General features: G+C 38.9%; 1 protein-coding gene across 1 annotated transcript in view; it reads left to right on the top strand.

Moving 5' to 3' along the window:
- The window catches only part of BMP7 (bone morphogenetic protein 7), a 706,587-nt gene extending 683,160 nt beyond the window's left edge, over nt 1–23,427 (top strand). Inside the window, exon 7 of the mRNA XM_044090051.1 lies at nt 23,148–23,427. Coding sequence (XP_043945986.1) covers nt 23,148–23,297 — 150 coding nt within the window. The 3' untranslated portion in view covers nt 23,298–23,427. The remainder of the gene's footprint in view (nt 1–23,147) is intronic.
- Nucleotides 23,428–23,902: the final 475 nt, after the last annotated feature.

Genomic DNA, 23,902 nt, shown 5'->3' with positions numbered 1-23,902 from the left:
AATCGCACTCGCTTCCTCTTTTCTCATTCCCTCCCTTCTCTATGGTGCTCCATTACTGACTAATCTTCAGGCCTCCCTAAAAAAACAACTTTCTTCCTGCTATAACAAAATAGCCAAATTCGCCAACAGCCACAGGTCCTCTACCCACCATTGTTCTTCCCTTCAAAAATTAAACTGGCTTGAATTACCAAACCAGCTTACATATATTCAGTTGACTTTCGCTCATAAGCTCATTTCCAGTCCTTCTCTTTGTCCCTCCCTGTCTTCTGCCTTCAGAATGCACCTACCAAACAGAGTCCTAAGGTCTAACAACCAAAACCTATTAATAGTACACAAACCATGTCATCCCCCAGGCAAACACTTACTATCTTTTAACCTTGCCCGACTATGGAACTCACTTCCTCCATCCATTCGTACTATTACTAACAAATACATGTTCAAAAAATCACTTCATACATATCTAAAATCCCAATGGGATTGTTCTTGCTCCCTCCCCTCATAGATCTGTAACATTCCATCTCCCCTCACACTCATCCTATTAAAGCTTATGTTTCCTCACTATAGTTATTTAACAAAGACCCTCTGAGCTTCTTCTTCAATAACTCCCCTGATTGCATATCTCAATACTGTTCTTATTTCTGAATGTTTCTCAAATTTATGCCTAAATGTATTAATGTTTTATCTCTACTCTGTATAATTGTCTTGTAGTTATAGCATCTACTTAATTCTGTCTATATCACAGCTTTTCTCCCCATCTTTGAATGTTTTCTCAAATTCAAGCCTAAATGTATTAATTTTTATCTCTACTCTGTATAATTATCTTGTAGTTATTGTATGTACCTAATTTTGTCTATATTGGAGCTTTTCTCCCCAGGACTCCATTGAAAACGGGTTCTTTTGGCCCAATGGACTATCCTGGTAAACCAACTGCAAATAAATAAACCAACTGCAAATAAATAAATAAATAAATAATAAAGCTTTCTATGGCTTTGCATATGAGGATGGTCAGATTTATGCATCTGTAGTTGCTTGGGTCTGTTGAAGGTCCTCCCTTATGCAGGGGAATGGCAGTAGCTGTTCTCTATTTGCTTGGTACAAAACCTGTATGGAGGCTGGGATTGAACAGTGTTGTTAGGGATGTGGCTAAATTATGCTTCATGCTATTTAAGATGTGTCCAGGGTATTGTCAGGACCCATCAATGCAGTATTTTTAGCTTTGATAGTACTTTTAGGACTTAGTCTTGTGTAATAGCTGGGGGTGAGCTAGTTTCAGGTATGTCTTGAGGGACAGAAGGAGAGGAGAAAGGGGTAAAGTTAGAGCTAAATTTATTGGCCAGTAGGTTCACTGTATTTTCAGCCTCACTGTAGATAACAGCATTCACAATCAGCTCAGTGCATTGCTGCATTGTGCTTTTGAGATTCCAAACATAACTAAAAAATGCCTTGTAATTGTCTTTGGCTTTGGTAATTATCTTCATAAACTACACAGTTTAGCCTTGTCAGCCTTATTCAATACATAGATGAACAAACTTTCTAGCAACTTCAGTTGCAGAGTTTAGAAAAAGACTGTGGTTTTGTTTTGATTTGGTAGATAAATAGCTTCTTTCTTCTTTTGAGGAATGGCTTATTTGTTCACAACTCCATATTAAACAATGAAATCCAGATCTGTGCATTTTTGACCAAGGAACTACATTGCTGGGTATGATATTCCATTCTCAGTTCTTTGTCACAGTAAGGTACACACTGAAGAATTCAGCTCAACAAAACATGAGGGTCTCAATCTGTATAAGCTAACATTTAAAGAGCACATTCTCAAGGCACTTATCAAATATAGCTAAAGACTAGACTTGTTTTATAATTTGTTTATTTATTTGTTGACATTTGTTTACCAGGAAAATCCAGCAGGGCACAGGTGTCATTTTTCAGTGAAGACCTGGGGAGAAAAGCTCCAAGGTATCATATTTAATGCAATCAATGTTCACAATAACAAATTTTGTAATGGAATTGTAGTGAATATATAGTGTAATAGCGTAATAAAAATCTGTATTGATATTTACAAACCTTAAATTTACAAGCCTTGTGCTGAGAATTTGCAGATAGAAGAGTGGTGTATAAGATGAGTAATTTAAGAAATATAGTAGAGCGAGGTATTAGAGGAGATAAGCAAGTTTGAGTGTTAACAAAGAAGTAGTGTAGAACAGTCGTTTAGTTTTGTTAATTAGATGTAGGTATAGCAGTTTAAGTAGTACAATAAAGTGAGGTATTAGACGGGGATAGGCAGGTTAAGGGATTTATTGCTTTAAAGAGAGAAATAATAAAGGTGATGAAGGGTGTTCAAGGACAAAGACGGGAGGCAAAGAGGGCCTTATTCTCTTTTCAACTGCTCAAATGTTTCTTCTTCTTTCCTTTCTTTATAACTCAGCACTGTCTTTCAGATGTCTTAAATGGCTTGAGCTAAAACAGTATTTCTTTGTGACGCTAATGAAAATAGCCTAGATCCTTTTTTTTGTACTCTGCCAAATGTCTTGGCTTCACTCAGGCTTTGATTGGTACACCTTATCTTAAATCTTCCACACCTCAGGTACGAAACTATTAAAAGTTACTTCCCCAATCAGTGTAGGGAATTGCCTTCTGTGTTGCATTTGCCAGTGCAAGACAATGTAAGCTGCATTTTCTCAAAATGAGGCAAAATTTGTATTCAGACTTGTCAAGTGCATACTTAACTACCATAATAAAAAGCATCTATGGAATAGTTTAGGCTGCTCATTTTTTTTTCTACTAATTAGCTCTACTGTTTTATCTCTTCCCTTGTTGTTGACGGACATACCTCTCAACCTGGAAACAACAAAAATCTGGACAAAGACCCATGAAAAGTAGATACAAACAAACAAAAAACTGGACGCTGATTAACATAAAATTTGCATACACTATTATGTAACCCCACTCACTCCAATGGAATTGTGGGATGCCAACATTCAAATGCAAACTGAAGAATAGACAAAATATTAAACCAGAATCTATTCATAAAAAGTTGAAAGCACTAATTTAACATTTGCGGCCATACCTTTCAACTTGGAAACATTGAAAATAGGAACAAAAGCCATTGAAAACAGGAACTTTGAACCAAAAATCTGGACATTTAATTCATAAAAATGTGAGTATCATACAGCACATAACTCCTCCTACCTCCAGTGGGCATGTGGGATACTACTCAAAAACAAGAGTGACAAAATGATGGATAGGGCAAAATCTGTAAATTCTAATGCACTGGGAAATTCTACACAACAAGATAATTTATTTTTGCTTCTGAAAAAAAATGGAGATATAACATATATCCTCCAAACTCAGTGTCACTAATATTTGTTGGTCATGCAGTGTGGTTTGCTGTGCATTAGCCAGCTTCAAAAATCATGTGTGATAAGGGGGGTCTGAAAATTGTGGGAAAGAGTAACTCAAACCTGAAAACAAGGGCATACCTCCAAAAGTAGTTACATCATGTGTAAGGGTAAATCAGGCCCAGAAAAATGAAAATTCCTCCAAAATAGGAAGAGATGAGAGGTTGGGGTGCAGGAGACAAAGGGTTAAAAGCAGGGGCCATTTTAAATATCCTCTAATTTGCTCAAGAAGGATTGGCACTGACATACTGACTATAATCCTCAGTGATTTACTACAGCAATAAAAAAATACGAGGGATGGGTTAAAAAAAGAAAAAAATAGAGATGTTATGCAAAATTCTTGACAGATGAGAGGTATGCTGACCATTCAAGCCAAATAAAAGTTACTTAACTAGAAAGATGACCCATTTTTAATTGCAGTAGGATTTGAAGATTATACAACTTATATTTTCAATTCAACTACTTCAATAATTTACTGGGAAATTGGATACACCTGGCCCAAGGAGTAGCTGACAACTACTGGCAAAGTAAAAAAGAAGAGCTTTTGGCCGTATCTTCAAGAAGCACCAGAGCAAGTGTTCGTGCAGACGGAGGGTGTGAGATATATAACTAATAGTTCTCATAAGAAAAAAACAAGATTAATGCACCAAAAAAAAACATCAATGGGAATAACTGCACATTCAGCATCATTTTTAACCAAAATCTATGTTAAATGAAGCTTATTTGCAGTGAAGTGAGAAAAGAACACTTTGGTATATAAAGTAACTCATTTAACAGTTCATGTAAGCTGTTAGTAAGTGCTCACATTTTGTAGATGGAAGGTCAACAGCTACTACTGTCAGTGCTTTATGGTTATTAATTACAAGGCTCAACATGGCTTGCAAAGCTCAACATGAGAAAATAACTGGTAACAGAGACTCAACATTCACACTAAAGATGATTTGAAACATGTGTTCCTACCCCAATGACCACTGCTGTTTGCAATTTAATTTAAAAGAGATCTTTACTGATAAATTTTACAAAAATGTTGGCAATATGACTCATTGACTACTATATAACGAGGATGAGGGCACTGCAGCACCTTTAAAAGTAAACACTATACATACTGCCCTTAGCATGGCAGTAAAGCACACAAATATTACTCCTAGTTTGAACGCCATACTGGGGGACTTTCCACTCATTCTCATGCTCTGTCAGACAACTGATGGGCAACCACAAGCCCCTCTCAGAGGCAGTCACTTACTGTATAGTGGAGCCAAGCATACTACAATCGAATGTAAGCTCAAAGGCACACACACACACTCACACACACACACACACACACACACACACACACACACACACACACACACACACACACACACACACACACACACACACACTCTTTACCTAGTCTGTTTACCCAGTGTCTTTACTGTCTGTGATTTTTCCCTGCCGCAAATAATTTGATATACCTCACAACTGTCCCTGTGATAGCAACGGTTGTAGCACCCATCAGGACCACACCAAGTTTTAAATGCTCCTTTCCAATTCTGACAGTACCTGAAGCACTACAGCAGCTCACAGTGTGAGTCATTTCTCACTGGTAAACCACTCTGTTCGACATCATTCAAGCCAAGTCACCTGTCTTGGTGAACAGAGAACCGAGCAACTGACAGACAATGAAAATGTTTAGGTGAAAATATAACAATATAATAATAATAATAATAATAATAATAATAATAATAATAATAATAATTTCTCTGGTTCGATTCTCAGTTGGGATGTGGTGCCTTCTGTGTTCATGTGGGTTTCTTCCGGGTTCTCCGATTTCCTCCCACATCCAAAGACATGTTTGGAGCATTTCACCCCAGGCCTCTGCTGAAAATAGGCTCTGTCCTAGTCAAACTTTCCCAGTAAGCAAATGTTAAATAAAATAAATAAATAAAATGCAGCTGAAATAAGTCTATAGGATACCATTGAACTAAAATCACCTCTAAAGTGGAACCTGAAACAAAAATGCATACAGAAGATGAGTTAGATCCAAAGCTGAAAGCCTTTTTTTTTTTTTTAGTATAATTTTTAGAGTAATATTTTTAGAGTTTATAACCTGAGTATTATATTTTTTTTACCAATGCTTTCACTTTATGTGATTTTACATGCCTTTCTATATATGTTTAACATTGTCACTATTCATGTTTGGAGCTTTTCTCCCCGGGACTGTACTGAAAATGGACATATATCCAGTTAGACTAGCCCGATCAACAAATGTAAAATAAATAAAAATAAATAAATAAATTATTTTCCTGTTAGGAAACACAGTAACACCAAATTATTTGGCTCACCTATAGTTTGTTAAATCTGTGATGCTTTAATATGTCTTTGTTCCACTGGTTATGGGTTTGGATTACGTTTGTAATGAATAGGGCAGAGGCCGCTGTGGTTGATAAATAAGGCTCAGTGTTGGTCAAAGTTATTGATTATGCAGGTAATGCAGCTAACTGAGCAGTGTGTCAGTTTTACACATTACAGTAGACATAGCATCTTAATTTCTTGTGTGAAAAAAGTTCTACTTTACCTACAGGGGTCTGTTCGATGCTGCTTTCTACATTCCAGTTTCTTTTAAACAAGAAGATATTGTACACCTTTAGCAAGAAAATTATGCTACCTTAACATGCACAAGTAGTCAGGGGTATGGCAATGACATCAGCATTAACAAAAATTTGTAAATAAATAAAAAATAAATTGTGATTTGAAGGGGCCAGTCTGGAATTCATGGCACCCCATTATTTTATCCTCAAAACTGAGAAATTCAGAAGAGTTTGGTATGGTTGAGAGGTATGTTGACGAATGGTATCATTAGCTATTCCTCCTCTTTATCTTAATTTCATCCTGTCTCATTATCATCTCACCCCCCAGTCTATTTACTCGTGACTCTCAAAGCCACTTTACTACTTTATGTTTCAATTATGTTCTCACTCAGTCACATATTTACCCATCTCCCATCCTTACATTCCCTGTATCCCTCGCAACTGTAATTTTTCTTCCTTGTTTTTACTGATTTACAGTATACAAGGCTTAACTACTCTTGTTTATTACATCACTTTGTTTTTAGTTAGCATTGTTTGCTTCTCTTTTACTGCAGGGTACTTACTTTATATGTAATTGCATTATTTTAAATGTCTTCCAATGCAAATTGTTACTGTCTGTTGCAGCTTTTGTCTCCAGGCATCCAGTTAAAATGAGTTCTGCCTTGCTGGAACTTCTAAATTAACCTAAATAAACAAATAAGACATTTGATGACATTTTTGTAAGTAATCTAACACAGCATTTCATAATACATGAAGTCATATTCTGGGATGTGTAAGCAAATAAAATAATTTTTATGCAGCAGCACATTCAGAGCCAGATCATGGTCAAATGATGCCCTAGGCAGGGTAATGGACCAGCCTCGCCTGCAGCCATTCTGGTGTCCCATTACTTGTCTCTGTCCCCCATTTGTCATAAACACTGTTCAAAACTGTCAGTTTGCATACTATTTTATTCTTTATTTTTGAAATGAAGACAGATACGTGGATTTAATTTAAAACTTTTAATTTATCATTCATTGATCAGGTTAGTCCCATTAGGCTAGTAGTCTCTTTTCAGGGGAGACTCTTGGTATTTATACTACTAGAAGAAGTTTGGCCAGGGCATTTGGCCTTTGAAAACAAATTCAGCATGAGCACCAGTAAACATCTCTTCTCTTGAAGCTCACAGTCATTGAAAATGCATTGAAACTCACATTCATTAAGACTGGACTCAGCTGGTAGTGGTAAGTGTACCTAGGTCTCTGGGATTTTGTCTGTCCATGGGTCCCTGCATACATTTTTAGGACTATGCATAAAAGCATGTGTTATTTGATTCACCTTCCTGATTTAATGTATTTGTTGCTAAATGCAGCAACATTTATTGGAGTTCATTTTAAATTTTGTAGTTTTGAACACTTTTTTCCATCAGCATCCTATCTTCCTGCAAAGTTATTCCTCAAGGGAGTACTGCATCTCAGGCCCAAGGAGGCCGGTTCCACCTCCATGGGACCTGAACTACATTTTAGAGAAGCTTACAGTTGCTCCCTTTAAACCAGTATCTAAAGCATCTTTGAAACACTGTACCTGGAAATCTGTACTCCTGGTGGCCCTGACATCAGCCAGAAGAGTGTCAGAGCTCCAGGCCCTCATGGCAACACCTCCCTTTCTCCTCTTCCACAAAGTAGAGTGACCCTGAGGACCAACCCCTCCTTCATGCCCGAGGTGGTCAATGAACTCTCCTTAAACCAAGGTATTCACCTACCCACCTTTTTCTCCACATCCACAGAATGACAGTGAGAGAGTCTTATATTCCCTTGATGTTTACAAACAGCTTAGATTTTACCTTGACAAGACCAAGTCCATTAGGCAATCAGAGCAATTATTTATAATTTTTCACCTCAGAGCTCTGGGAAAAGTGGTGACAAAACAGACCATTTCTACCTGGATATCCTTTTGCTACACCTACCATGGAAAACAGCTAAATTCAAAAATTAAGGCCCGCCCCACTAGAGCCATGGCTTCATCTGGAACCTTCTTTAAAAGGACTGGATACTGCTTCAGTTCTAGAGGCAGCTATGTGGACATCTGTCCATACCTTCACTAAACGCTACAGACTGGATCATATCTCCAGACCTAGAGTGGAATTTGCTAGAGCAATTCTACATGGTTTCATGGAAAACACTTCCATGCCTCCCCCCTCTTCTTCCCTTTCAGCTTGACACTCACCCAAGGGCTTTGACTACTGCAACATGAGAATAGAAGGACATAGAATAGTTGTGTAAAATCTTACCATAACCATAGATGTCCTTCTCTTCCATGTTGCAGTATTCACTCCTTCCCTCCTAACCCCCTTTGTCTATTAAAACTACCCCTTCTTGGATGACATAGGACTTATTATACACCTATCTTAGGACTGGGGTCCAACTGCAGCATTCAGTTCTGAGGAAAGGTACATGCAGACATCACTTTTATGGCCCACGCTCCCTCAGCCAGTATCAGATGCCCCATGTACCTAGTAGTGGCTAGAAGCTTTTGTATACTGGCCGGATGTTCGGGTAGCTAGCAGAGGATAACCCGAGGGTTTTGAATACTGCAACATGGAAGAGAAGGACATCTATGGTTATGGTAAGATTTTACACAACTATTCTTTACAATTAAAAGTATTTGACGCTAGTATAATCTGAGGAAGCTGTTTTAGTTTTCCATCTAGTTGAGTTTGTAGTGTATAAAATAAACAATTTTCGGTGACAGCAAGAGATTCCTACTAGTACTCTTGCTGTTTTATGTGCCAGCGATACACGAACGAAGTAGAAAACATTGCGGAACAGGCTAGTATGTTTACAGTACTTCAAGAACAATAAGACTAACAGCAGAATTAATATAAAATAATTAGTAAGGCTAGTTTTAAATTGTGTTGTGTTGCCAGACTCCTGAGAGATCGTAGTAAAGCTTTCCATGCTTTAGGGTTCCAGAATGAAAAATAAAATAAACCTTTATGAAACACTCCATCTGCTTGGCTGTGGAGATACAGAGGGCTGGATTAAATGCTTAAAACTCAGAAAAGCAGCAAGGGTGCAGCACTCATTCAGGCACAGGGTTTTGGACGTCTACAAGCAAGAAGAGATGCTGTCCCATTTGAAACATGGAAGTAACTGTATTTTACTAAGAAGGATTGCTCCATAAATCTAGATACTTTCATTATTGTCATCTGTGGCCCTTTGCAATTGAAAAAAAAAAAAAAAACAAACAAAAAAAACAGAATAAGTGATAAAGATGCGTGTAGTTGTAGTGAGTTAACTTTAGATGTCAGTGTGTGATAGAATGTACAGCAGTTTCCTAGGAATGATTTCCTTTTATTAAACAGTTTGTCCAGATGCATGCCAAACTTTATTGGAGGGTCAAAGAAAAACGTAGATATTTGAACTGAGTTCCATAGTAAAGGAATCTTCTTTTGGAGACATGGAAATGGGAGAGATGTCTAGCTGTGGCAAAAAAAAAAAAATAATGACTTCTATTTTCTTAATGTTTAGGACAATCTTAGAATAAAGATGACAACAAAGATTATTATGGAGTATTCAATTATTGTGTCAGTGTAAGTATGGGACCTGTTATTTGACTATGTAACCACATCATCCATTTAAAAACGAATACGTTTCTAGATAAAAAGAGAAGGATGGATTTCTAGTGAAAGGAGAAATCTCAAGTCAGTGATTTGTCAAATGCAGTGACCACTTAATCACAGTATGAGAAATAGTTGTTTTTACATAGGATGTTCTGTTTGAGTTGTCATAGAGTACAGACCCTACCATGACAATTTAGACTGCAGTTCAAGGTACAGAACAGGCTCTAAAAGCTTTGGACACATCAATAAAATTCCAGATCTGAAGTGATCAGGTCCATCTCTTACAAGCCAGCAGTTCTAAGGTTATCAGAACTCGGGCAGATCAGCAACTGAAATGTTTCAAGGCTCTAATTCCTCTTCTTTACCCATAAGACCTTGTACTTTGATTACCTCTCATGTTCTGTTTTGCTGCTGATGGGCTTGAAGCAGAGAAATAACCCATGGTTCTTTTCACCTTAAAAGAAAATATGTTATTACTGTTTAGTATTTGATGGTTGCAGGTTTCATTTACCCTTGTACTTCAGATCTCAATGTTATTATTAGTGTAGTCTCTTTTGAGTTAGGCCTGTTCTCTGTTTATTGTAAGTAATTGTTAATAACCAATAGTCATTACTCTTAAATCAGGACACTTAAGTACTTCTGATGCTTTCCTGCTGGTTGTTGTAGTACAGAGTATAACTTCAGGCTTTTTAAAAAATGTAATTAATGTTTGTATAAAATCCCACCACAAGAGGGTGTTTACTGTGTATTCCTTGCCTTGGACCAGAATATATGAAGCAGGACTATGGTCTTTATAGAGTGTTCTATAAACTTACAAAATGAGAGAGAAACCAAATTAATGCAAGAGAAAGTTTCATCAGCGACCTCTCAGGATCTTGTCTCCTCAAGGTCTAACAATGTGCCTGGTCTTCTAATGCTGTCAAAGTCAAGGACAGTATTAAAGAAAGGGACAGGTCACAATAAATGTAAGGACGATGGAGAGAAATCCCACTCTCCTCATCCCCTACAATTACCAGAGAGTAGTTCAGATGCTAGTATTACCCTTGTTAGTTCTACTTGTATTTTCTGAATTGACAGTTACCATGATGGAGGAGCAACTCCAAGGTTCTACAGAAATGATAGTACCTCCTCTTTGTTCAAAGTAGAACTTGAAAGATACATGTCTTTTAGGTCTGTGTCCACCAGGTCTTCCTGGTCATTCCTTTCCATAGTCATTCTTAGGTTTCAAGGACATGTCTGAAGGCGCAAATGGAGATGGCCCTCATCCCTTGTCCATTTTGGTACTTTTGAGCTTGTGTCTCATAGGCAACACCAGCTTGGGTAACAGTGGTGTAAACAGCATGAACTATGTGGATAGACTAAAGGCTCTATCCCTTTACTTTGTTTCCTATCGACTATTAAGGGGTGACCTATGCCTGACCTACAAGGCACTCACAAGTCCAGCCCTGATGGTGCTACTACACATCTGCAAGTCAAACAGCATGAGGGTCACCTATTTTAAGGTTCTAAATTTAGTCAGCAACTCAAAACATGCTGGAGAGACAGATATGTGTCTCAGAGATTGCCTCTTCTTTGGAACAGGCTTCTTATTCATATTAAGCAGAGCCCTTCTGTGGCCCTCATCAAATGCAGTTTGGATCAATGGATGGGGGAATCACAAATTAACACCTGGTAGTGTCTGTGTCCCTTATGGATAGGGGCAATTTGTAAGATACTCAATGCTCAGGCACAAATCCATGCCATCCTCTTGAGCCTAGGGGCCACTATTGGGTAAAATTAGGTTATATTGGCTAGGCTTGTAAGGGCCCTTAAGCTGTTAGTGTAGTAATCTCCTATGAACCTATGACTTCTTTACTTTATCATAGCCCTGGTATTCTATTCCTTCCAAGTTCCTGAAGACTTTTAATAGTTCCCCGACAAGTTGAGTTGTGAGAATCCTAACTCAGTCTTTATTGTCCTTTATGCTTGCATGTTCATTCTCTGAAAAGCAGTAGTCATTAAAGAGATACAAACTGTCCATGTCTAAATGCGAAGCAAAGTCTGTCATAAAGAATCTAACTCCTTTTCTCTCTTAAAATAACTTGGAAAACAAGTTCCAAAGTTATGAAATCAGTAACTGTAGTAATTTGCTAATCATCCATTACTCCATAATACTAATGATTGTCTGCTTGTTTGATATCTCCTTTTCTGCTACATAATCTGTCTTCATCTTTGTACTTATCATCTTTAAACGTAATGTATCTGTAGACCACCTTTCTTCTTTTAAAGTACTCCTTAGTAGGTTATTTTTACCTGCCCCTTCTTCTTACCCTTATTATAAACATTTATTGTCCTGTCATTCATCACATCTAGAGTTTATGAGCTTTGCTTTCATCTAGGTACTTTTCCAAAATGCTGTTACCTCTTTTTACCTCAAAAATGCTGTTACCTCTTTTTGCTACTTCTTTAAATTAATTTATTCATCTCCTGTCCCATATTGCTTTATATTTGTGATATTATCTGTACTGTATCCTAGATGAAATAATTAAAAATTCCATGTATTTCTATTCTTAACACCTCCATTTGTACTTATTACATTTTTATCTTTTTTAGTTCTTTGTACATCTTAATCATCTTTTGCCTTTTGCTGCTGTTTATATTTCCATTTTGTTTTGCATTTACATGTAACAAATGTATCTGAGTAGTTTTGCAATGTGTAGTTTGTCAGTGTTTCATAGTTTCCGGTTGAAATTGTAAGGACTAATATTGTGAGCCTTAGAACAAGACTAAATATACAAACAATGGAAGAGATATACTATGTCTGTGGTTACAGTACCTTGGAGTATAATCCCCTTACTCTGAGGTACTGCATTCTTGCAGTATGTATACATGCCTTACTTCTTTGGCAGTCATGAAGAAGATTAAGGTCCTGAGCTCTTAATGAATTGCTTCCTGTAGTTAATGGTACACGCTTTGATACTTTCCACCTCTGTTTGCCCACTGTGTGACTTTGAGTAAGTAATTTGACTAGCTGTGCTCCCACGTCACCCCTGAAAAGGGCAGTTGTGTCCTTTGTGCTTGCCAGGTTAACAAATGTATAAAATGATAAGTAACAGAGGTATGTGGAGCAAAAACACTTAATGGCATGACTGTGGTCTTAAGACTGATTGTTATTCTACACCATTTGCACTTTGTTTTTCATATTTGCAGGACTCACAAATAATGGCCTCATATTTTCAGTATGGAGCTGTGCATCCTGTATACATACCTTATATATTTTTCTCATAATATATTCTGTTGTCAATGTAACTGTTTTGGAGATTTTATCCCTGGGCCACCAATACATATGAACTTTGCTGCTGGGACATTCCTGATGTTCTTCGTGTTTCACTGTTGCAGTCACTACATTTGGGTTATCTGCGTGCAGTAAGTAGCCCTCAGTCGGCCTGATTAACAAAGTGTTGGGTCCTGCGTTGGATGCTGTCCCTTCTTCCATGATGTCAGGTCGTCAGGGGTATAAAACATGCAGCCAATGCCATTACATCAGTCTTTTCTTGCTGTGCGGTGCCCGAAGCAGAAGCAGTTCACAAGTGTGGTCGGCCGACTTCTGAAATTTTCATTTTTGGGTTTCAGAACCGAAGTCTTCAACTAAAGCTAAGTACCCCATTGGGGAAACTTTTTCTTGCTCCTTACCGATGTCAGTAAAAGTTAATAATTGCATTACTTGTGGAAAGCAAATACCTCTTTTCATTTGTACTGTATTCCTTGCCTGGGCCCTGACCATGACGTACCTTGCTGTCAGTTTGTGCTTTATTTAATCAGCGCACTATCCGTCATTGGTATATTTTCGCCTCTAAATATTTCGGTTCTCGGTTTAATTATCCATAAATGCTGTTGGTTAGCCATCCGACTACCGGGATTCTGAAAAAATGCAAAGATAAAGACAGAGACAGGCCGCCTATGTCCAAAGCTGCCGATGACACTTCTCCTAAGCCAGTCACCAGTTCGCCGGTACTCAGTGAGGCACTTTCGCAGCCCCTGATACCCACTACTTCTGATTCGCAGGCCTCTACTGAGACCCATTTGGAGTCTGGTATGCCGCGAGATGCTTCATCTGTGGAACCTGCGGATGTCTCTACCTTAGATGGGTCCGGAGCTGCTGTGCAGGCACTGGCTTCTGAGGGTGTATTCAGGCCTACGGACTTGCATATTAAACTGACGCCTCCTTCTTCATTTAGGCCTAAATCTCGAACCATGCCTAAGAAACTGATGCCCAGGCTGCATGCTCAGGCCTCTATGCCTAAAAAACAAATGATAAGAATGGCTGAAGATCTTATAACGTTAATCAGGGGAAGCCAACCTCCCCCTTCTAGGAGACCTAGGACTGAAGTTGTTTATGAATCTTCTGACCAGGATTCTGATTTTTCAGATTCTTCTGATGATCTGGATTTGCCCTTATCTACTTATGAGGATTCTGATGCAGAGGACTCTATTCCCTCTGCTTCCCCTCCAGAGGATTTTTCTTTTGGTAAAATCTTATACACTCTAAGGGAGCATTTCCACTGGGAAAGCCAGGATTTTTCTGATTCAAAAAAGAGGCTTAGGGATTTGTACTCCTGCCTCAGCATAGGCCTTTAGCTTTACCTCCTGTACTAGACATTGTTGATGATGCCTTTTTGGAATCTAGTTTGGTCCCTGATTCTTTGCATCCTGCTCCCAGAAAACCTGACAGATATTACACGGTTCCTGATTCACACAAGTTTCTTTTTAAAAATCCTATTGCGGATCCAGAGACTATTTCACAGGACCCCAAAGGCATTAAGGCTTCTACTGCTAAAAATCCTACCCCTTCTGATAGAGACTCCAGGGCACTGGATAGATGGGGTAAGAAGGTTTACACTTCTGCAACCTTGGCCATTAGGGCTTTAAACTGCCAGTTTCATATGTTAAAGTATCAACAACATGTTATTGGGTTGCTTAAACAGAAAATGATGTTGATTCCTGACTGTGCTGAAAATAAAGAATTACAGGATTTAATGCATTCTGCTGAACAGGTTGGTTAACATATTTTGCAATGTGGATTTGATTCATTAGAGGCCTCTTGCAAGGCTGCTGTTACTGGCTCTGTGCTCAGAAGACATGTTTGGCTTAAGGAGCAATCTTTGCCTGATCATGTTAAAGCTAAATTGTTGGATGCTCCCTTAAATCAGTACCGCCTGTTTGGCAACAAGGCTGAGGAAGTTCTTAAAAAGATGGAAGATAAAGCTAAATCTATGCAAACTGTTAAAGATTTATTGCAAGTTCAGCCTCCTAGATTTAGTAGGCATTGGCCCTCTAAGAATTGGTCCTTTCTGGCCCCTTCCAAGTTTTCTCAAGCCAAACCCAGACACAGCAGGAACCCCAGATTTCAGTCCCAGGGGACACACAAGGCTAAGAAGTGGGGGATTTCCGTACCCAAATCTGGGAGTAGTAAGACTCCCCCCTATGGAAAACTGTCTCAATGACTTGCCTTTAAAATTTCCAAGCACTTCACAACTGAATACTCCTTTAGGCGGAAAGATTGGTCTGCAGGCCAAAAACTGGGAACTCATTACCCAGGACAGATGGGTTTTAAATATAGTGTCCCAAGGATACAGATTTTGCTTCCACACATTTACCAGCATCAAGCGGGTGGCCAGATCTACCCCCAAATCAGTGGGCAGAGGCCCAAAATCAAGTTCTCTCTCTCTTAAGCATGGGGGCTATTCAGTTGGTACCAGAAGAGGAAAAGGGATAAGGTTTCTATTCCAGACTTTTTCTGGTACCCAGAAAAGGCAATACAGGGCATCCTATCCTGGACCTGTCTTCTCTAAACACCTTTCTGGTGATTCCAAAATTCAAAATGCTGACTCTTCACCAGCTGCTTCCTATGCTAGGCAAAGATGCATGGTTGGCAACACTAGACTTAAAAGAAGCATACCTGCACATCCCTATCAGGGAGTCTTGCAGAAGATACCTATGCTTCAAAGCAGGCTACATGCACTATCATTTCTCTGCACTGCCCTTTGGCTTATCTACTGTGCCCAGGGTATTCACAAAGTGCCAGTCATTTAATTTTGCAGGCAAAGAAATATTTAAATATACCTATACCTGGATGATTGTCTAATTCGGGCAGAAAGCCAGGACATACTTTTGAATCATCTGACCTTTGTTCAAAGGGTGCTGACTTGTCTGGGGTACACCATAAACAAAAAGAAATCACACCTGGTACCCTGTCAACAAATTATATTCCTGGGAGCAAGCTTGAATAAACTTCCCAGATAGCTTTCCTCACTCCAGAGAAACGGATTCATTTGACAACCTACTTCAAACAAGTGGCCACAAAAACGCAGCTATCTGCAAGGCAAATACTGCAAGCCATGGGGTTCATGGCCTCCTGCATTCTTCTAATTCCATATGCAAAGCTGCATATGAGGAAACTACAATGGTATCTCAAAAGCCTATGGTGTCAACATTCACAGGATCTAGACGCAATGATTCCTATCATACCTTGCCTATGCTTAGAGTTCCTTTGGTGATGGGCAGAGGCCTGCCACCAAAACAGGGGACTGCCATTCACACTACCCCCTGCCACCAAAATCTTAACAACAGATGCATCAGACTATGCATGGGGGGGCTCACTTGGCAGGGAAGTGCATTCAGGGCAAGTGGAACCCAAGTCAAATGCACCTGCATATAAATCAAAAGGAAATGTTAGCTGTACAGAATGCTCTGACAGCCTTCAATGACCACATTCTTCCAGGACAACTAATGGTAAAGACGGACAACACCACTGTCATGTGGTACATAAACAAGCAGGGGGGTACACATTCTTACCCCCTCTGCAGACTAGCCATGGCATTGTGGAACACAGCCTTGAGCTAGCAAGTGAATCTACAAGCTCAATTCCTGCCAGGAAAACTAAATACACTGGCAGATGGACTAAGCAGAAACCTCATGGATCCACACAAGTGGAAACTGGAACCAAGGGTTTTCAACATGTTGACAAGCAAGTGGTGGAGCCCAGATATATACATGTTTGCCTCCCCCAGGAACCATTAATTGGACAAATTTTGCACAAGGATTCCCCACAAGCTAGCTTGGAAAGTGCATGCTCTATCCTTCAGTTGGAAAAACCTATCAGTTTATGCCTTTCCCCCTCTGCCTCTGCTCTCCAAGGTATTTGCTCAAACAGGACAAGCCAAGGATGATTTTAATTGCACCAGACTGGCCACACCAACACTGGTACCCCCTCTTGCACAGTGTGTCATGCTTGGCCCCATGGCACCTGCCTCAGACTCCTTCCCTGTTGTTTCAGCAGGAGAACCAGATTCTGCACCCTCAGCTGCAAACCCTGAACCTAGCAGCCTGGCTAATTACCTAATCTCTCCTTTACCACCCCTCAGTAAATCAGTGATGGATATCATTTTAGAGGCAAGGAGGCCTAGTACTAGAAAATCTTATGCTGCAAAATGGAAAAGATTTTGTGCCTGGAATCATTCTTAAGGGATGAGTGCAGCAGTGTCCAATTTACCTCAGATTCTACAATACTTAACTGAGATTCTTCATAAGGGCTTGTCCTTTTCCTCCTTCAAAATTCATGCCCCAGCCATTTCAGCTCATTGCAGCACAGAGCCTCCACTCTTCTCTCACCCACTGCTCAAGCAGTTCCTCAGAGGGGCCAAAAATTTAAGGCCACCCAGGAGAGCTCCAACTCCAGCCTGGGACCTTAACTTTGTCTTGGAGAAACTCACTCTTCCTCCTTTCGAGCCAGCTGCTACTCCAGATTTAAAATTCCTTTCCTGGAAAACAGCTTTCCTTTTAGCAATCATCTCTGCAAGAAGGGTAACTGAATTACAGGCCTTTATGGCAGTGGAGCCTTTCATCATCTTTCATGCGGACAGGGTGTCCCTCAGAACCAATCCCTCCTTCATGCCCAAGGTGGTATCCAGTGTGGCTCTTAATCAGTCCATTCATTTGCCTACCTTCTTTCCTAAACCACAGAACAAAGGGGAATGGATACTGCACTCCTTAGATTTGCACAGACAACTTAGATTTTACTTGGACAGGGCCAAACCTCAAAGGAAATCTGAACAACTGCTGGTGGCATTTGCTGCAGGGACAGAGGGGAAATCTATTTCAAAACAAACCATTTCAAAATGGATAGGGCACTGCATTCGTTTCTGCTATAAGCACCATGGAAAACCTATCCCACAGGGCATCAGACCCCATTCAACCAGGGCTGCATCTGCCTCCACAGCCTTTCTCAGGGGCGTCCCTACCAGGGACATCCTAGAAGCTGCTACCTGAAGTTCTGTACATGCTTTCACCAAGCATTATCATTTGCCCATTTTCTCTAAATCCAGAGCTGGCTTTGCCACTGCAGTCTTGCAGGGCCTTATAGCTGGTCCTAATTCTATTTAAATTCCTCCTCCCAACCTTAGCTTTGGGAATCTACCCAAATGTAATGACTGCAACAGTGAAACATGAAGAACATAGTACAGTTGTGTACACTTACCATAAATGTAGATGTTCAAGTGTATTCACTGTTGCAGTCCTGGTTACCCTCCCTCCAGCCCCCTTTCTTCTTTTGGCTATACCTATACTCTCCCTTACTATGCTCAAAAAGCTTTTTGGTATATTTGCTTTTTTGTTGGAGGTATATCTTTGTAATTATAGATTTAATTGCTTCCCATTAGGGGGCACCTGACATCTGGGGCAAGAAAAACTGATGTAATGGCATCGGCTGCATGTTTTATACCCCTGATGACCTGATGTCATGGAAGAAGGGGCAGCATCCGATGCAGGACCCATGACTTTGTTAATCAGGCTGACTGAGGGCTACTGCAAGCAGATAACCCAAGTGTAATGACCGCAACAGTGAATACACTCGGACATCTATATTTATAGTAAGTGTACACAACTGTACTTTCTTCAAAGCAAAGATATCAATATTTTTTAAAAGATTTTTAGTACATAAGGCAGGGGTCATTGAACACAGTGCAAATTCAAGTATATGAGAACATTAGAGTTCACATAATAACATTTGCATTTTGCCGTTTTTTTTTTTCTTTTTTTTTGCAATCCTAAATTAATTTACTGCCACAGGAGCACTTAAATGATGTAGTCTTGTCCTTCATTACCCTATAGTTCCACCCATAAATGCATCAGGTTTTTAGCCAGCATATGTGTTTTAACAGTTACATGTCTAGAGAGCATTGAACATTCTGGACCTGCTTTACCCACTGAACTTTCTGCTCCAGTTTCTGGACCTCAGACACAATAATGTGTACTCCAAGCAATCCATATAGCTTGGGAGAAACAGAAATGTGACTTATTTTGATCTTACTTTCAGTCATTAATAGAAAATATAAGTCATTTCCTGTCTAATCCCTTGCAATGAAGAGGAGAGCATGGCTAGGCAAGAACCCTTAGGACATGTAACCAGTACATGCATCACTAGGTATCCTGTTGTGGGGTCTAGGACTGTTCACTGAAAGCGCATTTCACTGAAAGTCAAATGACTGTGCACAAATCGCTGAAAGCACAATTCACTGAAAACACAATTCACTGAAACACATTTCACTGAAAGTTATATATGTCCTTTTCTCCCCTGTAGCACAACCCTGGAGTTAGAATATATAGTAAGGGGGGTGGGGGTAGTTTGGATATATATTAAGTTTGGAAAAGAGTAATGTATTGAAATTGCAAGTATCCATGTATATAGTTCAAAATATTTAAAATAGGTGGGGGGGGGCTACACTCCCACACCCCCCTTACTATATATTCTAACTCCAGGGTCGCACTACAGTGGGGAAAAGGCCATATATAACTTTCAGTGAAATGTGTTTCAGTGAATTGTGTTTTCAGTGAATTGAGCTTTCACTGAATTGTGCACAGTCAAATGTGTTTCAGTGAAATGTGCTTTCAGTGAATAGTCCTAGACCCCCTGTTCTGTATATGGTGTATAGCTTTAATGCTAATGAGCTAGTTACAGTGATTTGCATATCATGTGGTTCACAGTTCTTATGAAATCCTGGCCTGAATATACATCTCAGTGAGTCTGTACTACATCCTTTATGTCCCTGCATCGCTTATTGTACATCCTTACATTAGATTGTGGCAGAAGTCAGTTAAGTATTTCCTGAAACATAAGAAGTGTATCTGCACAAGTGAAGAAATATGCTTGCTTTATGGGGTCCATATATTTAAATGTGGAGAAGTATAATTTACTGTGGAAAAAGGACCAGCAGAAAATGGCCTGGTTGCAATCACTGAATTCTACTCCTGCAAGAAAATCTTATCAAAAACTTGAAACTTTAAATCTACAAATCTGATTCCTTCATGTGAATTTACTGCATTCCAAAACATTTCTAGGGAAAAAACGTGAAGATGTTTAAATGTTTTTCTTTTCCAAGACTTTGACGAACTAGTGGCAATTACAGAGAAATTTAGCAGTTACTGTGAGCTGAGAAAGAGTTTGCAATTTTTCATCATTACTTCTTTTCCAGTGGTACAAAGTCCAGCATCGATTGTAGAAGTTTATGTTACTGACCTGAAGAGTGCAGGCAAATGTAAGTTTAGAAAGGTGCATGATTTGCTAATATGATTGAGCATAATTTGTGGTGATATCAATAAAAAAAAATGCTATGCTTTTATGAGAAAGAGATCTAGCCTTTAAGAAATGCTGTGGATGTATACAGAACAGACGAAGCTGCTAGTACACAGTTAAACAATCGAGGAAAAGGAAGTATGCAAGATAAAATGTGATTCAATTGGAAAGCCCAAAAATAGATACTTATGAAAAAAGCCATGTAGCAATGCAACAGAAGTGGAGACATGGAGAACATCAATTCTTTAAAATTCAAGCCTTGTACAGCAGATGTGGCTAGAAGCATGAAAGGAATCTATGCCCAGCATTTAATTAATTTTGTAATCTCTATGCTAGAAAATGGCATTTTTATTAAGGTGTGTAGCAGTGAAAATAAGATTAATCAAAAGAATTTGCATGTTAGTGAACAGAAACATGGAAATCAGCTGTTGTGAGTACTTTTGAATTTAAAAGACAACACAATGCAATTTGAAAACATATCTAAAGCACAATGTCCATGATCTTGCCTCTTGAATACACCATATGCCTGCCTGCCACAGACAAATGCAGAATGCAATCAGTTAATAATGCCATACATTAAAGTTTCCTTCTTTGTATTCTTCTTGCTGCAAAATCTGTTGTTCTGTTAACTTTTATATAATTTAAAGTAACAAAAGTAACAGTGACAAGGTTTCCCTGGTGTCTAGTTTTCTTTGCCCTGTATTACATCCACTGCTTGTTAACCTATGGGAAGTTTAGAGGTGTGAAATCCCCCCACCCCACATTCACACACACACACACACACACACACACACACACACACACACACACACACACACACACACACACACACACACACCACACATACGTGCTCACCTGACACTACCCATACCTTTTCATAACACTTACACATGCAGCCAAACACATACACACAGCTCCCAACACTACCTGTCTACTACCTTGGGGGGTTGGGAGGGTAGCCTAATGGTTAAGGTGTTTGCCTTACAAACACAAGATGCAGGGTTTGAGTCTCATAAGGGATAATTGGCTAGGCATAAAAAAATGGCTTGCAAGGGCAGTTAGCCTAGTACTAATCTATGAACCTGTCTGCTAAACTTCCTCAGCAGTGATCTGTAATCCTGTAGTGTGATTTCACTCATTGAAAGTGAGGAGTAAATGTGAACCTTTGGCTGAGAGAGTACATGGCTAATTACTATATGCCTCTCCCCTGAAGTGTCTCATTTACATTTGCAATAGGCCTGAAAGTCAGCCCACCATGGTGCTGCAACTGTTCGAAGTATGTACTACAGTAGGACAGAAATGGCTACTGTCCATGGTAAAAGGGGATTAGTGTGGTAATAATGTTCTGAGTACTAGTGTTTATTTCTGGTGGCTGCATCTTGAGAATGTTAAGCATAGGCATGTCTTCTAAAAGGAAGATGCTTTGGTTTTCTGACTAATGATTTTGGTGCTGCTTTTTGGGAACTGTGATTCCACTTTTGTGTTTCTCTGTATTTACTTAGCCACACTCTTTGTTCTGTGTGATATACTAAAAATATAGTAATTTAAGGGTCCTTGCTTCTTCTGATTTTAAAATGCAGATAGTTATTAGTATAAAAGCTTTTACTATATGATCAGTTTTGGTAACATTAAGTGAGAGGTAGCAAAACTACAGAAGTTATAAAATGTGTGAAATACAAAAATGTGTGCAGACTTGCTTTTATTATGAAATATGAGCACCAATAAAATCCTAATCTTCTTACATGGATTTCATTATTTATGTACATGAATGACAGTAATTGTTTCATGAAAAGTCTGGTTAATGTCTGGCACAGAAGTCAACCATGTAATAAAAAAGTGGTTAACTTGAAGTAATCACACATGCTCATCATGTACGGCTATATTCATAAACGTTGGTTTACAGTGGTGAAAGACTGGTTTACAGTATATCTGTGTACCATATGTTTTACATAGTGGGGCAACACTACATGGTCTAGCCCATTATGTAAGCATTCTCCTCCATATATGGAGTACATATATAAATCTTCTCCACCCTGATTGTATGTAATTCAACAAGCCAGCACCACTGGAACACTGGCTGGTCCCAGCAAGGTAACTTATGGGACAGCAACTGCAATCTAAACGGTGGTGCTGCAGTTGTCATCACAGTGAACTTCTTTCCTTGTTAGTGTGCTGCTCAGCATACAGTGCTTAGCAGTTTAGACGTTTTTCTGGAACGAGTATATATATGTCTCTCTCACACCGCCTGCCTCAGCACATTCAAAGACTCGAGAAATGAGATCAACCTTTTGTCCCATGGGGAAGAGAGCCACTATGATTTACTGTTACAGTGACTATCCTCAAAGTAGATCTATGTGGAATGTTTCCACAGGTGCTGGTTACCATGTTATGATGATGAATATTGTACCCATGTTCTAAAGCAAGTTCTTAATAAGCTTTGTGATTTCTGGGTTTGGTCCTAACAGGAGACAAGTCAGTTGTTCAGAGTTGTCCTTTATCTTTCCACCTCTGTCACCTTACACTCAACTAGTCATACAGTGTTCTATTTCCTCTGGTGTACTGTTTGTTTATGTCAGTTTTTCTTGTCATATGACATACTCTAGAAAAAAAAAAACTTGTTTTTCTAGAAATTGCTGCTGTTGATGTTGTACCTGACAATGACATGTGTTAACCTATTACTGGCCCATTCTACAGGTTATTAACTTCAGCCTGCATTTGTCACCTTGGTATAGCTGCCTTTATATTTTATTTCTGTCTTAGTTAATATTGATGTATCACTTTACTTTGCAATTTATTATATTTATAGACTGTATGGGCAGTGTTCATTTCACTGAAAAAAATAATTTAAAAAGTTAAAAAAGTACACATCTTTTGAACGTGAAATTCATTTTTTATGTCAAAACGTTACAAAATGTCAGGTTATACTTTTTTAGGTTAATAATATTATTTTTTTTTCTATTTTTCCCTTTTAGGTTCATTTTATGAACCCAGAGCTTGTTCCAAAGCCCTGCTGTGCTCCTACTCAGCTGAATGCAATCTCTGTCCTTTACTTTGATGACAGCTCCAATGTTATTTTGAAAAAGTACAGGAATATGGTTGTCAGGGCCTGTGGCTGCCACTAACATCTTTGAAAAGAAATGACAGAATCCAAGCCACTTTATAAGGACAGACTTTTTAAATTCTAATATGGACTTGTAAAGTTTTTTTAATTGTGTCAACATTTTGATATTAAAATTACCGTCTGATGATTCAGTCTTCAATCTGTTTAATCTCCGATATGGTGTCAGTATTGATGTGTTCACATGTATGACAGCAGAGGACGATACACATCACATGGGTGACAGAAAACATTATTATGTATTGTGTTGCTTACAGGTAGTTCCAGCATATTGTTATGTCCATTCGTGGACATACATGAATTTGTCCGTTCATAAAAGCAAGATCATCTGCAGTAATTCTACTGTCTTTCATCCCTCTGCCAAAAGTAAATACTTCAAGTCAGGAACCTTTCCCCTCAGGTATCTATGGATTATCCAAGATTTACGCACAGACTATATTGAAATTAGTTTCATAAACATAGACACCTGAAAATACCATTTTGAATGGTGAAAATGACAGAGTTTTGGAATGTCTTTTTAATTTCTGTGAATAAACTTTTTTTCTTTAACTTTATAGTTGAAGACATAAACCAAGAGTATAAGGTACTATATTTGTGGTATGTCATGAG

Source organism: Protopterus annectens, chromosome 12.part0 (genome assembly GCF_019279795.1).
Source record: "Protopterus annectens isolate FY-2018-M chromosome 12.part0, PAN1.0, whole genome shotgun sequence".
NCBI classification, from domain to species: Eukaryota; Metazoa; Chordata; order Ceratodontiformes; family Protopteridae; genus Protopterus; species Protopterus annectens.
Note: the sequence above shows the minus strand (reverse complement) of the source record. Positions and strands in the feature narration are given on the sequence as shown.